Source organism: Strigops habroptila, chromosome 8 (assembly GCF_004027225.2).
Source record: "Strigops habroptila isolate Jane chromosome 8, bStrHab1.2.pri, whole genome shotgun sequence".
In the NCBI taxonomy this organism is placed as follows: Eukaryota; Metazoa; Chordata; class Aves; order Psittaciformes; family Psittacidae; genus Strigops; species Strigops habroptila.
The window spans coordinates 43657451-43674018 of NC_044284.2; the positions used below are offsets into that span (position 1 = coordinate 43657451).

General features: G+C 60.1%; 1 protein-coding gene and 2 pseudogenes across 1 annotated transcript; all 3 read left to right on the forward strand.

The window, feature by feature from the left end:
• The first annotated feature begins 350 nt into the window (after positions 1-350).
• Positions 351-5311, forward strand: LOC115612301 (annotated as a pseudogene).
• Positions 5312-7024: 1713 nt separating this feature from the next.
• On the forward strand, positions 7025-10782 carry LOC115612299 (dimethylaniline monooxygenase [N-oxide-forming] 5-like). The gene is made up of 8 exons (XM_030496431.1): positions 7025-7178; positions 7393-7587; positions 7669-7825; positions 8069-8211; positions 8621-8820; positions 9172-9521; positions 9710-9782; positions 10026-10782. The coding sequence occupies exons 1-8, from the start codon at positions 7047-7049 to the stop codon at positions 10369-10371; spliced, it is 1596 nt and encodes a 531-aa protein (XP_030352291.1). The 5' UTR covers positions 7025-7046; the 3' UTR covers positions 10372-10782.
• Positions 10783-10889: 107 nt separating this feature from the next.
• On the forward strand, positions 10890-16251 carry LOC115612300 (annotated as a pseudogene).
• The last annotated feature ends 317 nt before the right edge of the window (positions 16252-16568 follow it).

Here is a 16568-nt window from a genome sequence, read left to right on the forward strand (position 1 = left end):
CGTGTCCCGCCACAATAGTCACAGTGGCACAGCTCAGTGCCACCCTCATCTCCTGAGTGCAGCCCCACCATTGGGTGGCTTGGGAACACAGAGTGGTGACAGAGGTTCCTGGCCATCACATGCCAGGGCTGCACGGCTGCTGGCCATCAGTGCACTCAGCATCCACAAGCTTTGTTTTCCATGCCATGACCTGCCAAGTCTGCAGCATGGCCACTTCTCAGCCCTGAGCCCAGGAAGTCCCGCAGCAGCGTTGGCATTGTTAAGCGCTTACAGATCCTAATGAGCCCTTTGCGGGAGGAGGCGCAGGCAGGAGGTGTGGCATGGCAGCGGGGCGAAACCTGTAGATCATAACTGGAAGAAACACATCTTGCGACAGCCCAGCTGATCTCAGTCAGGCTGGGGAAGCACTGGGACAGCCAACCGCAACCAAGCGACACCGTGCACCCCCTCTGTGACTCGCCAGGCTCCACACACCCCCAAGTGTGTTTTGCCCAGGGACAGGACGCCCCAGCATCCCTGCCACCACCACAGTCCTGCAGGACATGGCTGCCCAGAAAGTAGCCATCGTTGGTGCCGGTGCCTCTGGCCTGTGCGCCCTGAAGTGCTGCCTGGATGAGGGGCTGGAACCAACCTGCTTTGAGAGGAGCAGATTCATCGGGGGGCTCTGGCGCTTTGAGGTAAGCCCTGCGCCGTGTGAGCCTGCCCCACAGCAGCAGCGCGGAAAGCATTGGGATTTATCATTGGCAGCTAACAAAGCACCTTTCCCCTGCTTTGCATATGTGTGGCTGTCCGGTTTCCCAGGAAAACCACACGAAAGACAGGACTGCTGTGGTAGCAGGATGCTGGTGTCCTGGCTACATGGGACCTGTCTCCTTCCCACCAGCAGCAGGACAGACCCTTTCTTTCCAGTCTCATCCATCCCTTCCCCTGCTGGTTTGTTCTTTGTCTCCTCCAGTCCTTCCCTACCCATCCTTGTCCCATCTGACCCCACTGTCTATCCCGGTCCCTGTCCTGCCCAGGCCTTGTCTGGAAGTCCCACTTGTTCCTCTCCCTACTTCTGTGGCACTCACCCATTCAGAAGCACCGAGCGCTTCCTCCTCTATGCCTTGGCTCTCCCTTCATCAGGGGAAGCACCAGAGCTCATTTCTGCCCCCACCTAATGAGGCTGTTTGTTGACTTTTCCCCTGAGAACCCACGAAGAAGACAAGCCTTCCACAATGTCCTGATACACAGTGGGATAGCCGGGGGGGGGACACCACACCAAGCCAGCACAGGGTTTGGGGTGGCCCAGTTACAGTCCACTGGTTCTGCCCATGGTGGTTCAGAAACGGGCCTGGGAGAGCAGAGCCAGGGCAGCAACACCCAGCTGCTGGGCAGAGACTCAGCAAGCAGGAGTGGTCGCTTTACTGGAAGTGACAGATTTGGCTCAGGAACTGGTGACACCTGATGTGGCAACTGGGGCAATGACACCATGGACAGCTTTGGGAACGCCTACCTCACAGAGACAGCGGTGGGAGCAGGGAAACTGAGGCACAAGACCCCACCGCTGTCTTGATGAATGGTAACTCCACTGTTACACTGATCGCCCTCACCAATACAGAGTCCTCTTCCGTCTTTTGTGGGGTGGGCAGTCACATCTATAGGAGAGTGCTGGGTGCAGGGACAGGTGCAATCACCCGTGGCTTAACCCTGCACCCACAGGCACAGTGAGGCACCAGGCAGGCAGCCCTGGGGTCCCTGACCAGTGCTGAGCTGTGCCCCGCTCCTGCAGAAGCACCCTGAGGAGGGCCGCGCCAGCATCTACCGCTCTGTCATCATCAACACCTCCAAGGAGATGATGTGCTTCAGCAACTTCCCAATCCCCGAAGACTTCCCCAACTACATGATCATGGAGTACTTTCGCATGTATGCGCAGCACTTTGACCTGCTCCACCACATCCGATTCAGGGTGAGAGCCACCAGGGTCCAGGGTGAGCGGCACAGCAGGGCCGGGGCACAAGGTGCCTGACGCCTGCTCCCCCTGCACCCAGACCAGCATGTGCCGTGTGTCGAAGCGTCCCGACTTCGCTGCCACGGGCCAGTGGGAGGTGGTGACGGAGAGCGAGGGGAAGCAGGAGGCGGCCGTCTTTGATGCTGTGCTGGTATGCACTGGGCACCACACCGAGGCACACCTCCCGCTGAACACCTTCCCAGGTACTGCCCACGGACTGCTCACTTGGTCCTTGACACCCCTGGGACCACCCTCCTCTCCAGCTTAGTCCCCACTCAACCCTGGCTACTGCCAAAATGCTTCCACAGGGTAACACACCAGGCGGGCTTGCACGAGCGTGCTGCTATCCCACCCATCTTGGCGGTCTGTCCTAGGTGGCTCATGCTGTGCCATCAGCACCTGACCAACATGTCCTGCTGGCAAGTGTCACTTCTGCCAGCTCACCTCTCCCGCCAGCGACTGGCTCCCCGAGCTGCTGGCCATGCACCCGCTGGGCCCTCCAGCTCTGTGGCAAGGCTTGAGAGCTTGGTGCTGGCGCTGGTCTTTACTCTTGGTGCCAGGCAAAAATGCCCGGATGGCTTTCAGCCGTGGAGACCCTCTTTGGCTGGGGAACAGGCTGGAGCACACCGTCACCGGGTGGATGGTGTGCCATCTGGCAGGATGGCACAGATCCCGGCTGCTCCTCTGCCCCAACACCTAGCACCAGGCAGGAACTGCAGGAGGATTCTGGGATGGGAGCATGGAGGTCTCCAGTCCAAGCCCTGCTGCAAGCCCAGGCCAGCCCCAAAGCCAGAGCAGGATGCTCAGGGCCACACTGAGCGTCTCCCAGGCTGGAGATGCCACCACCTCTCTGGGCATCATTCCAGGGCCACACTGCTGCTGTTGGTCACTCTGGCCCAACCTGTTCTCAAAACACACGACCAGTCTGAGCAGGGGGACAGCCACCCCCTACCTCACATCCCTGCCTAGCACGGCTTCTCTCTCTCTTCCAGGGCTGGAAAAGTTTGAGGGCTGGTACCTGCACAGCCGGGACTACAAGAGCCCACAGTCCTTCTCAGGGAAGCGGGTAGTCGTGGTTGGCAGTGGGAATTCAGGCATCGACATCGCGGTGGAGCTGAGCCAGGCAACTGAGCAGGTGTGCCGGGAGAGCCACCAGGACCGAGCAACCCCCCACCATCCCTGCAGGATCCTCTCTCTCCAGCACCTGGCCACAAGCACCCATCCCCTCTCGATGGGGGTGGCTGTTGTGGTCCCAGCAGCTGTGCTGGCATCCCTGTTCAAGGAACATGGCGAGACCCCAACCCGGTCCTGAGGATGCTGCCACATCACCACCTCTCCTCTGCTTCCTTCCAGGTCTTCCTCAGCACCAAGCGTGGGACCTGGGTGCTGCACCGGGTAGCAGATGGTGGGTATCCCTTTGACTTTTCCTATCTCAGCCGCTTCACACAGCTCTTCCAAAGTCTGCTGCCTCAAAAAGCCATCAGTTTTCTCCTGGAGAGGAAGCTGAATGCCCGCTTCGACCATGAGCTCTATGGCCTGCGGCCCCAGCACCGGTGAGTGCCCTGGCAGCAGTCCAGCTGCCTGCCCCATGCTGTCCATCCTGCTGCCTGTCCCACTGCCCGGGCACACGCAAGGTCTGCCTTCCAGGTTCCTTGACCAACACCCGACCATCAACGACGACCTGCCCAACCGCATCATTTCGGGAAGGGTACTGGTGAAGCCAAACATCCAGGAGTTCACAGAGACGTCTGCCATCTTTGAAGACGGCACCAGGGAAGACATTGATGCTGTGGTCTTTGCCACAGGCTACACTTTCTCTTTCCCCTTCCTCGAAGGCTGCGTGAACGTGGTGGAGAACCAGATCCCGCTATAAAAATTCATGTTCCCCCCTGATCTGGAGAAGCCGACGCTGGCTTTCATTGGCCTCATCCAGCCCCTGGGTGCCATCATGCCCATCTCTGAGCTCCAGTGTCGCTGGGCCACCCGCGTCTTCAAGGGTAAGCAAGGCAGCTTGAGGGAATGCAGATGCGCTCCCCCAGACATGGCAAGGCTGAGTTGTTCAGCTGGTGGCATCCCTTCACACACTGCTTTCCCCCACTCACCTTTTTATCTTCATTTTGCTTCTTCATGGGGACAAAAACCAGCCTTGCATGTCGCAACGGGCCTAACACTCATCTTCTCTTGTGGGAGCCACTAACAGGTCCCATTGCCTGCAAACCCCCTTCTCCCTTTCCTTTTCTGCTGTTACTTTCTTCGCCTATGCCTCCTACTTTGCTCCTGACGTGGTAGCATGTCCCTGAAGCCTCAGAGGTTTCCATGTGCAAGCAAAGGCCAGGCTGGGCTGCAGAGCCAGCCAGACTGTGATAGGAGCACAGCCCTTCCTCCCAGCTACAGCCTCCTCTTCCCCAGGGCTGCAGGACCTGCCGCCCTCCACTGACATGCTGGCTGATGTCATGCAGACCAAGGAGAGAATGGCCAAGCGGTAAGGAACCGGGGCAGGCATCGGCCCTGCCACTGTCACCCATGTGCCCACCTGCCAAACCTGCCTGCTCTCCCTGCCCACAGGTACGTGAAGAGCCAGCGGCACACCATCCAGGTGGATTACATCCCCTACATGGACGAGCTCGCCTGCCAGGTGGGGGTCAAGCCCAACCTGCTCACCCTCTTCCTCAGCGACCCCAAGCTGGCGCTGGAGGTTGCCTTCGGGCCCTGCACGCCATACCAGTACCGCCTGCGGGGCCCGGGCAAGTGGGCCGGTGCCAGGGACGCCATCCTCACCCAGCGGCAGCGCATCATCAAGCCCCTGCAGACGCGGCATGTGGAGGAGCACCTGTCAGCTCCCAGCATGCCCCTCCTCTTCAAGCTGGTTGGAGCCGTGGCCGTCCTTGCCATCGGTTTTGCCTACTTGTAGGTGCCCCACAAGTGTGAGAAGGGATGTGCTGGGGGGTGAGCTGTTCATCCCCTGACCCATAGTAGCCTGTGCACCCCAGTGCTGGCAGGATCCCTCCTTCTGCCCCGCATGGCCCCGCTGTGGCCAGACCACAAACCCAAGATGCACAGAGCCTCCCCAGCTCATGAAATAACACCCCAGTGCCCGGTCTGCGCCTTTCCCCGGGAAGCCACAGCCAGGGACAGAGGAGGAAACCTGCTCACGCACATAGTAAAACCCAGTCCCTCGCAGCCTGCTCTTTCAACCCAGTAGGGACATGCCACGTTTTTCTGCCACCTCTAACCCAGCCATGCCGCCACTGCCGCACTCACACAAGAGCTGAGTGGCAAAGGCACAGCAGACTCCCTAACTGGATAAACGTGTTAAACAGATACAGGCGCCTGTCCCGTCACTGGCACCACCATGATCCCCTGTGTGCCCATGGGACTCACATGGGTTTCAGATCAGCCTCATGCCAACACCCCATAACAGCACAGGCTTCACGCATGCAAATATGAGGCAAAACAGCCTCACTCAGGGTAGTCACAGTGGCAAAGCTCAGTGCCACCCTCATCTCCTGAGTGCGGCTCCACCATTGGGTGGGTTGGGGGCACAGAGCGGTGATGGGGTTCCTGGCCACCACATGCCAGGGCTGCACGGCTGCTGGCCATCAGTGCACTCAGCATCCACAAGCTTTTGTTTTCCATGCCATGATCTGCCAAGTCTGCAGCATGGCCACTTCTCAGCCCTGAGCCCAGGAAGTCCCGCAGCAGCGTCGGCATTGTTAAGCCGCTTACAGATCCTAATGAGCCCTTTGCGGGAGGAGGCGCAGGCAGGAGGTGTGGCATGGCAGCGGGGCGAACCTGTAGATCATAACTGGAAGAAACACATCTTGCGACAGCCCAGCTGATCTCAGTCAGGCTGGGGAAGCACCGGGACAGCCAACCACAACCAAGCGGCACCGTGCACCCCCTCTGTGACTCGCCAGGCTCCACACACCCCCAAGTGTGTTTTGCCCAGGGACAGGACTCCCCAGCATCCCTGCCACCACCATAGTCCTGCAGGACATGGCTGCCCAGAAAGTAGCCATCGGTGGTGCCGGTGCCTCTGGCCTGTGCGCCCTGAAATGCTGCCTGGATGGGGGGCTGGAACCCACCTGCTTTGAGAGGAGCAGAGGCATCAGGGGGCTTTGGCTCTTCGAGGTAAGCCCTGCGCCGTGCCAGCCTGCCCAACAGCAGCAGCACGGACAGGACATCTTGATAATCACAGACTTAAAAGTACAGAGCAGCATTTGTTTACTTGTCATTCACACGATGGGGTCTGGCTGCATCTCTGCCTGTCCTGCAACCCCATGTCCCTGCAGTGTCTCTGCACAGCACTTCCTGGAAAGGTGCCTGGGACGGCTACTTACCCCTCACCTCCGAACCTCTGGCAAGGGACGCTGCCGGAAAAGCCAAGCAGGCATCCGGAGCCAACCGGGTGCGGGCTTCCTCTCCCCAGTGTGGGAGGAGTGACCAAGTGGGAGGCCCCAGTCACCACCGACGTGCACCATAAAACCAGGCCAGCGTCTGGCGTCTCAGTTTGGGACAACTGAGCAGAGACCCTCACTGACTCCCTGCCTGCCACTGGCCTTCCCTGGGCTGCCGAACCCACAGCTGCAGGTCAGTGGAGGGGCTATCGGTGGGTGCCGGCACTCAGCAGGTGCCGGGGTGGCACCATAAGTATCTGCCCTGGGGAAGGGAGAGGGCAAAGTGCAGGTGCAGGGGCTGTGTCCACCGGGGTGGGAGCCATGGGTCCCCGCGGGAGGGCGCGGCACTCCGGCATGCCTCCATTGCTTGGACTTACCATGAGGGGAGGGTTTTCAAGGCTCCATAACACCAGCTAGCACTTCTCCCAGGTGTCTGGAGATAAACACTGCAGTGGTGAAAAACCCCAGCACTGACCAGCTCCCTGCTGGAGGTGGGGGGATAGCTGCACTCTCACAGTCCCAGACAAACCTCTGGGGGCTGCCCCTCAGCTTGGGACCACTTTGGAGCACAGGACCAAACTGTGCACAGCTGCACCCCGCGCCCCTCAGCCCTGTTCTCCGGCACTGTCCCCAGGCAGAGAACAGAGGTGGAGGGCAGCATGGCGAAGAGGGTGGCCATCATTGGAGGGGGCAGCAGCGGGCTGTGCGCCATCAAAGCCTGCCTGCAGGAGGCGCTGGAGCCTGTCTGCTTCGAGAGGAGCGGGGACATCGGAGGGCTCTGGAGGTTTGAGGTAAACCCTGTTGGCCACATGTCCTGCTGGGGGTCAGAACCACAGCAGCCAGGGATCAGTGGCTGCTGCTGGGGCGGCATGCAGCCTGCCGTGGCGGGGTCCTGAAGGCGAGCTGAGGGCAGGGGCTCCACATAAAGAGCCACCACATCGGCCCCAGCCATCCCTCCGCATCGTGGCCTACCGGACCACACAGAGCCATGCCCTGCTCCTGCAGGAGTGCCCTGAGGAGGGCCGCGCCAGCATCTACCGCTCTGTCATCATCAACACCTCCAAGGAGATGATGTGCTTCAGCGACTTCCCAATCCCCGAAGACTTCCCCAACTACATGCACAACTCCAAGATCATGGAGTACTTTCGCATGTATGCGCAGCACTTTGACCTGCTCCGCCACATCCGATTCAGGGTGAGAGCCACCAGGGTCCGGGCTAAGCGGCGCAGCAGGGCCAAGGCACAGGGTGCCTGACGCCTGCTTCTCCTCCACCCAGACCAGCGTGTGCGCGTGTCCAAGCGTCCCGACTTTGCTGCCACGGGCCAGTGGGAGGTGGTGACGGAGAGCGAGGGGAAGCAGGAGGCGGCCGTCTTTGATGCTGTGCTGGTGTGCACTGGGCACCACACCGAGGCACACCTCCCGCTGAACACCTTCCCAGGTACTGCCCAGCACCCACGCATGAGGAGAGACCCCAGAAAGCTCGGCTGTGGCAGTCCCTGTTCTCCCTACCTGTTCTTCCTCCCAGCCTCAGCATTTCCCTGCCTTGAGTCAGCTCAAGGAGAGCTCCCATGCTCCCCAGGAAGGGTCTGGCTGGGCCAGGGACAGTCCCAACTCAGTACTTCAGGAGGTGACCCTCCAGCCCAGTGCCAGGAAGCCAAGCATCCCTCCTCCCTGCCCACAGGAATCAACAAGTTCAAGGGCCGCTACCTCCATAGCCGAGACTACAAGGACACTCAGGATTTCACAGACAAGAGGGTCGTTGTCATCGGGATCGGGAATTCAGGGGCAGACCTGGCTGTGGAGGTCAGCCAAACAGCCAAGCAGGTGAGCAGCAGGAGTGGGGTCCCGCTGGCCAGGGCAGCGCCCCGTGGGACACTGCCGGCTCCACAAGGACACCGGGACCAAGGTGCTGGCACAGCCACTGCTCCGTCCCGGCACTCACTGCAGTTGGCAATGCTGGCACCCACTAGCCCAGCCTCTGTCAGTTGAGACTCGATCCTGTATGGATACCCTGATTTCCATCTCTGAGCCCTGCACTGGGGCTGCTCCTGGGCTGCTCCCTACCTCCTGCCCCTGCTAGGTGCTGACCACCAGCTATCTCTGCCCTTCTGGCCTTTGCTGAGTGCTTGGGCAGCAGGAAGAGGACCTACCCTGGGGCAGGGACGTGTCTCCCCCAGCCAGCCCCTCAGGACCAGCAAAGCCTTCAGCAGGCAACGCTTACTTCCTTGCCCAGGTCTTCCTCAGCACCCGCCGTGGAGCGTGGATCTTCAACCGCGTTGGAGATCAGGGCTATCCCATCGACACCGTTGCCATCACCCGCATCAACGCGTTCCGGAAGAAACTGCTGAGCCATTCCATGGTTAGCAACTTTGTGGAGAAGCAGCTGAATGCCAGGTTCAACCACTCACACTACGGCCTGAAGCCAAAGCACAGGTGCCAGCAAATGCTCCCCCTGCCCAGGAAGGACCCTCTGCCTCTCGCATGTCCAGCACTGCTCAGCCATTCCCATCCTCCCTGTGCCCAGGCTGGGGCCAGGGCAGCAGCCCTAGAAACCTGGTTAATAGCTGTGTAGTGCCCAGGCAATGCTCCAGGGAGCCACCACAGCCCCTTCCAGGGAACCTTGGTGCAGTGCGGTGGCAGCTGCCAAGCACCCCTGAGGGAACAGCCCCACTGGAAATGAGCATCCCTGGGGAACCACATCCCCACAGCAGGGAGCCATGGCTGGAGCAGGACTCAGAGCAGAGACACCCACCCCAGCACCCTGATGGTTCCTTGTACTTTCAGGGTCTTTGACCAACACCCGACCATCAACGATGACCTGCCCAACCGCATCATTTCGGGAAGGGTGCTGGTGAAGCCAAACATCCAGGAGTTCACAGAGACATCTGCCATCTTTGAAGACGGCACCAGGGAAGACATTGACGTTGTGATCTTCGCCACAGGATACAGCTTCTCTTTCCCCTTCCTCGAAGGCTGCGTGAACGTGGTGGAGAACCAGATCCCGCTATACAAATTCATGTTCCCCCCTGATCTGGAGAAGCCGACGCTGGCTTTCATTGGCCTCATCCAGCCTCTGGGTGCCATCATGCCCATCTCTGAGCTCCAGTGTCGCTGGGCCACTCGCATCTTCAGGGGTAAGCGAGACAAACCTGCCCTGTGGCTGTAGCCCAAGCATGCACTCCTGGAGCCGGGGTAAATGGTGCCCAGCCATGCCTGGGAGGCAGCAGCTGGCTGTGCCATCCTGGCAGTAGCCAATGGCGTGGCCAAATTACATCCCAGCCACTGTTGCCAGCACTCCCATGCTGTGGCTTATCCTCCCTAGGGTTGAACAAGCTTCCCCCACAGTGCTACATGGAGGCGGACATCAAGCAGAAGAGAGAAGCGATGGCAAAACAGTAAGATCCCCCTGGGAACAGGGAGGGGGCTGTTTTGGGTACAGGTGATGGTGGGTATCTGTCCTACGCTGGGCTGTGTCCAGGCACACTTGGCCTTGCCAACAAACGGCAGGGACGTGCTCAGCTGCTCTAACCCCACCCTACTGATCCTTCCCAATGGTGGTCCATCCAGTACCACCTTGCTGGTGTGCGAGGCATCTGCTGGCTCTGCCACCAGCACCTGCTCACCCACCCTGCCCACAGGTACGTGAAGAGCCAGCGGCACACCATCCAGGTGGATTACATCCCCTACATGGACGAGCTCGCCTGCCAGGTGGGGGTCAAGCCCAACCTGCTCACCCTCTTCCTCAGCGACCCCAAGCTGGCGCTGGAGGTTGCCTTCGGGCCCTGCACGCCATACCAGTACCGCCTGCGGGGCCCGGGCAAGTGGGCCGGTGCCAGGGACGCCATCCTCACCCAGCGGCAGCGCATCATCAAGCCCCTGCAGACGCGGCATGTGGAGGAGCACCTGTCGGCTCCCAGCATGCCCCTCCTCTTCAAGCTGGTTGGAGCCGTGGCCGTCCTTGCCATCGGTTTTGCCTACTTGTAGGTGCCCCACAAGTGTGAGAAGGGATGTGCTGGCGGGGCGAGCTGTTCATCCCCTGACCCATAGTAGCCTGTGCACCCCAGTGCTGGCAGGATCCCTCCTTCTGCCCCGCGTGGCCCCGCTGTGGCCAGACCACAAACCCAAGATGCACAGAGCCTCCCCAGCTCGTGAAATAACACCCCAGTGCCCGGTCTGCGCCCTTCCCCGGGAAGCCACAGCCAGGGACAGAGGAGGAAACCTGCTCACACACATAGTAAAACCCAGTTCCTCTCAGCCTGCTCTTTCAACCCAGTAGGGACATGCCACGTTTTTCTGTCGCCTCTAACCCAGCCATGCCGCCACTGCCGCACTCACACAAGAGCTGAGCGGCAAAGGCACAGCAGACTCCCTAACTGGATAAACGTGTTAAACAGAGACAGGCGTCTGTCCCGTCACTGGCTCTACCATTATCTCCTGCATTCCCATGGGTCTCACACGGGTTTGGGATCAGCATCATGACAACATCCTAGGGCAGCACAGGCTGCACACATTCACACGTGTGCACATGCGTGTATCCACAGCAAAATAGCCTCACTCAGGGCGTGTCCCGCCACAATAGTCACAGTGGCACAGCTCAGTGCCACCCTCATCTCCTGAGTGCAGCCCCACCATTGGGTGGCTTGGGAACACAGAGTGGTGACAGAGGTTCCTGGCCATCACATGCCAGGGCTGCACGGCTGCTGGCCATCAGTGCACTCAGCATCCACAAGCTTTTGTTTTCCATGCCATGACCTGCCAAGTCTGCAGCATGGCCACTTCTCAGCCCTGAGCCCAGGAAGTCCCGCAGCAGCGTTGGCATTGTTAAGCGCTTACAGATCCTAATGAGCCCTTTGCGGGAGGAGGCGCAGGCAGGAGGTGTGGCATGGCAGCGGGGCGAACCTGTAGATCATAACTGGAAGAAACACATCTTGCGACAGCCCAGCTGATCTCAGTCAGGCTGGGGAAGCACTGGGACAGCCAACCGCAACCAAGCGACACCGTGCACCCCCTCTGTGACTCGCCAGGCTCCACACACCCCCAAGTGTGTTTTGCCCAGGGACAGGACGCCCCAGCATCCCTGCCACCACCACAGTCCTGCAGGACATGGCTGCCCAGAAAGTAGCCATCGTTGGTGCCGGTGCCTCTGGCCTGTGCGCCCTGAAGTGCTGCCTGGATGAGGGGCTGGAACCAACCTGCTTTGAGAGGAGCAGATTCATCGGGGGGCTCTGGCGCTTTGAGGTAAGCCCTGCGCCGTGTGAGCCTGCCCCACAGCAGCAGCGCGGAAAGCATTGGGATTTATCATTGGCAGCTAACAAAGCACCTTTCCCCTGCTTTGCATATGTGTGGCTGTCCGGTTTCCCAGGAAAACCACACGAAAGACAGACTGCTGTGGTAGCAGGATGCTGGTGTCCTGGCTACATGGGACCTGTCTCCTTCCCACCAGCAGCAGGACAGACCCTTTCTTTCCAGTCTCATCCATCCCTTCCCCTGCTGGTTTGTTCTTTGTCTCCTCCAGTCCTTCCCTACCCATCCTTGTCCCATCTGACCCCACTGTCTATCCCGGTCCCTGTCCTGCCCAGGCCTTGTCTGGAAGTCCCACTTGTTCCTCTCCCTACTTCTGTGGCACTCACCCATTCAGAAGCACCGAGCGCTTCCTCCTCTATGCCTTGGCTCTCCCTTCATCAGGGGAAGCACCAGAGCTCATTTCTGCCCCCACCTAATGAGGCTGTTTGTTGACTTTTCCCCTGAGAACCCACGAAGAAGACAAGCCTTCCACAATGTCCTGATACACAGTGGGATAGCCGGGGGGGGGACACCACACCAAGCCAGCACAGGGTTTGGGGTGGCCCAGTTACAGTCCACTGGTTCTGCCCATGGTGGTTCAGAAACGGGCCTGGGAGAGCAGAGCCAGGGCAGCAACACCCAGCTGCTGGGGCAGAGACTCAGCAAGCAGGAGTGGTCGCTTTACTGGAAGTGACAGATTTGGCTCAGGAACTGGTGACACCTGATGTGGCAACTGGGGCAATGACACCATGGACAGCTTTGGGAACGCCCTACCTCATCAGAGACAGCGGTGGGAGCAGGGAAACTGAGGCACAAGACCCCACCGCTGTCTTGATGAATGGTAACTCCACTGTTACCACTGATCGCCCTCACCAATACAGAGTCCTCTTCCGTCTTTTGTGGGGTGGGCAGTCACATCTATAGGAGAGTGCTGGGTGCAGGGACAGGTGCAATCACCCGTGGCTTAACCCTGCACCCACAGGCACAGTGAGGCACCAGGCAGGCAGCCCTGGGGTCCCTGACCAGTGCTGAGCTGTGCCCCGCTCCTGCAGAAGCACCCTGAGGAGGGCCGCGCCAGCATCTACCGCTCTGTCATCATCAACACCTCCAAGGAGATGATGTGCTTCAGCAACTTCCCAATCCCCGAAGACTTCCCCAACTACATGATCATGGAGTACTTTCGCATGTATGCGCAGCACTTTGACCTGCTCCACCACATCCGATTCAGGGTGAGAGCCACCAGGGTCCAGGGTGAGCGGCACAGCAGGGCCGGGGCACAAGGTGCCTGACGCCTGCTCCCCCTGCACCCAGACCAGCGTGTGCCGTGTGTCGAAGCGTCCCGACTTCGCTGCCACGGGCCAGTGGGAGGTGGTGACGGAGAGCGAGGGGAAGCAGGAGGCGGCCGTCTTTGATGCTGTGCTGGTGTGCACTGGGCACCACACCGAGGCACACCTCCCGCTGAACACCTTCCCAGGTGCTGCCCCACGGACTGCTCACTTGGTCCTTGACACCCCTGGGACCACCCTCCTCTCCAGCTTAGTCCCCACTCAACCCTGGCTACTGCCAAAATGCTTCCACAGGGTAACACACCAGGCGGGATTGCACGAGCATGCTGCTATCCCACCCATCTTGGCGGTCTGTCCTAGGTGGCTCATGCTGTGCCATCAGCACCTGACCAACATGTCCTGCTGGCAAGTGTCACTTCTGCCAGCTCACCTCTCCCGCCAGCGACTGGCTCCCCGAGCTGCTGGCCATGCACCCGCTGGGCCCTCCAGCTCTGTGGCAAGGCTTGAGAGCTTGGTGCTGGCGCTGGTCTTTTACTCTTGGTGCCAGGCAAAAATGCCCGGATGGCTTTCAGCCGTGGAGACCCTCTTTGGCTGGGGAACAGGCTGGAGCACACTGTCACCGGGTGGATGGTGTGCCATCTGGCAGGATGGCACAGATCCCGGCTGCTCCTCTGCCCCAACACCTAGCACCAGGCAGGAACTGCAGGAGGATTCTGGGATGGGAGCATGGAGGTCTCCAGTCCAAGCCCTGCTGCAAGCCAGGCCAGCCCCAAAGCCAGAGCAGGATGCTCAGGGCCACACTGAGCGTCTCCCAGGCTGGAGATGCCACCACCTCTCTGGGCATCATTCCAGGGCCACACTGCTGCTGTTGGTCACTCTGGCCCCAACCTGTTCTCAAAACACACGACCAGTCTGAGCAGGGGGACAGCCACCCCCTACCTCACATCCCTGCCTAGCACGGCTTCTCTCTCTCTTCCAGGGCTGGAAAAGTTTGAGGGCTGGTACCTGCACAGCCGGGACTACAAGAGCCCACAGTCCTTCTCAGGGAAGCGGGTAGTCGTGGTTGGCAGTGGGAATTCAGGCATCGACATCGCGGTGGAGCTGAGCCAGGCAACTGAGCAGGTGTGCCGGGAGAGCCACCAGGACCGAGCAACCCCCCACCATCCCCTGCAGGATCCTCTCTCTCCAGCACCTGGCCACAAGCACCCATCCCCTCTCGATGGGGGTGGCTGTTGTGGTCCCAGCAGCTGTGCTGGCATCCCTGTTCAAGGAACATGGCGAGACCCCAACCCGGTCCTGAGGATGCTGCCACATCACCACCTCTCCTCTGCTTCCTTCCAGGTCTTCCTCAGCACCAAGCGTGGGACCTGGGTGCTGCACCGGGTAGCAGATGGTGGGTATCCCTTTGACTTTTCCTATCTCAGCCGCTTCACACAGCTCTTCCAAAGTCTGCTGCCTCAAAAAGCCATCAGTTTTCTCCTGGAGAGGAAGCTGAATGCCCGCTTCGACCATGAGCTCTATGGCCTGCGGCCCCAGCACCGGTGAGTGCCCTGGCAGCAGTCCAGCTGCCTGCCCCATGCTGTCCATCCTGCTGCCTGTCCCACTGCCCGGGCACACGCAAGGTCTGCCTTCCAGGTTCCTTGACCAACACCCGACCATCAACGACGACCTGCCCAACCGCATCATTTCGGGAAGGGTACTGGTGAAGCCAAACATCCAGGAGTTCACAGAGACGTCTGCCATCTTTGAAGACGGCACCAGGGAAGACATTGATGCTGTGGTCTTTGCCACAGGCTACACTTTCTCTTTCCCTTTCCTCGAAGGCTGCGTGAACGTGGTGGAGAACCAGATCCCGCTATAAAAATTCATGTTCCCCCCTGATCTGGAGAAGCCGACGCTGGCTTTCATTGGCCTCATCCAGCCCCTGGGTGCCATCATGCCCATCTCTGAGCTCCAGTGTCGCTGGGCCACCCGCGTCTTCAAGGGTAAGCAAGGCAGCTTGAGGGAATGCAGATGCGCTCCCCCAGACATGGCAAGGCTGAGTTGTTCAGCTGGTGGCATCCCTTCACACACTGCTTTCCCCCACTCACCTTTTTATCTTCATTTTGCTTCTTCATGGGGACAAAAACCAGCCTTGCATGTCGCAACGGGCCTAACACTCATCTTCTCTTGTGGGAGCCACTAACAGGTCCCATTGCCTGCAAACCCCCTTCTCCCTTTCCTTTTCTGCTGTTACTTTCTTCGCCTATGCCTCCTACTTTGCTCCTGACGTGGTAGCATGTCCCTGAAGCCTCAGAGGTTTCCATGTGCAAGCAAAGGCCAGGCTGGGCTGCAGAGCCAGCCAGACTGTGATAGGAGCACAGCCCTTCCTCCCAGCTACAGCCTCCTCTTCCCCAGGGCTGCAGGACCTGCCGCCCTCCACTGACATGCTGGCTGATGTCATGCAGACCAAGGAGAGAATGGCCAAGCGGTAAGGAACCAGGGCAAGCATCGGCCCTGCCACTGTCACCCATGTGCCCACCTGCCAAACCTGCCTGCTCTCCCTGCCCACAGGTACGTGAAGAGCCAGCGGCACACCATCCAGGTGGATTACATCCCCTACATGGACGAGCTCGCCTGCCAGGTGGGGGTCAAGCCCAACCTGCTCACCCTCTTCCTCAGTGACCCCAAGCTGGCGCTGGAGGTTGCCTTCGGGCCCTGCACGCCATACCAGTACCACCTGCGGGGCCCGGGCAAGTGGGCCAGTGCCAGGGACGCCATCCTCACCCAGCGGCAGCGTGTGGTCAGGCCCCTGCAAGGCAATGCTGGGGACCACCCTGCCCGCTCCAGCACCACAGCCCACATCTTCAAGGTCTTCTTCAGCATCGGGTTGATTGTGGCCGCCCTTGTCTACGTCTTGCTCTCTCCTTAACCTAAAATGAAGGAGACAACAGGTCCTCCTGGGAATCTGCTTCCTTTCCTTTGGGCTAGTGTTTCTGTAGTCTCTTACTACAGAGAGACTCCACATGAGGATGCACAGAGAGGTTTGGCTCCTTGAGACGAGAGGTTCAAGGAACCACACCTTCAGTTCCTTGAAGGCAAGACAGACCAGACAGCCCGGTCTATCTCGCCTTCCTGCTGTACCAGGGCCACAAAAGGTCTTGTCAGGGACTGCCCCGAGGACAGGGATCACTCTGCAAGCTCTGCCTGTGGGTCAGGTCGGCACAGAGGCAATGGGGAAACAGGGAACTTGCTCAGGCACGGCGCCTTGGCAAAACGGCAATAAAGCTTGTCCTCGTGCCGGGGGGACCAGGGACCATGCTGTATGGGCTGCCTCAGTCGCTGCTGTCCGCCCCAACTCATCTGTCCTGCCCACACAGGGCCTGTCCAGCTCGGGGGCAGCAACCTGGCCACCGCACACCTCAGCCAGCCCGCCCAGCCCCGCAGCCAGCCCGGAACCCTTCCCCGCCACTCCGCTCCCACAGCCCTACCCTCAACCGCCATGGCCGCCCGCCCCCTGCGGCGCGGGTGAAGCCGCGCAGCCCCCGCGCGCCAGGCCGGCCGCCCTTAACAACAGCGAGCGAAGCCGCCCTCAACAAACATGGCGGCTGCCCGGCAGCGGGGAAGCGGGTC

Bases quoted from the DNA above. Each gene is read 5' to 3' on its own strand.
- LOC115612299 (XM_030496431.1), top strand. From the start codon at position 7,047: ATGGCGAAGAGGGTGGCCATCATTGGAGGGGGCAGCAGCGGGCTGTGC. The intron at 7,826-8,068 runs GTACTGCCCAGC...CCCTGCCCACAG, and splicing joins CCCGCTGAACACCTTCCCAG to GAATCAACAAGTTCAAGGGC. The intron at 8,821-9,171 runs GTGCCAGCAAAT...TTGTACTTTCAG, and splicing joins GGCCTGAAGCCAAAGCACAG to GGTCTTTGACCAACACCCGA.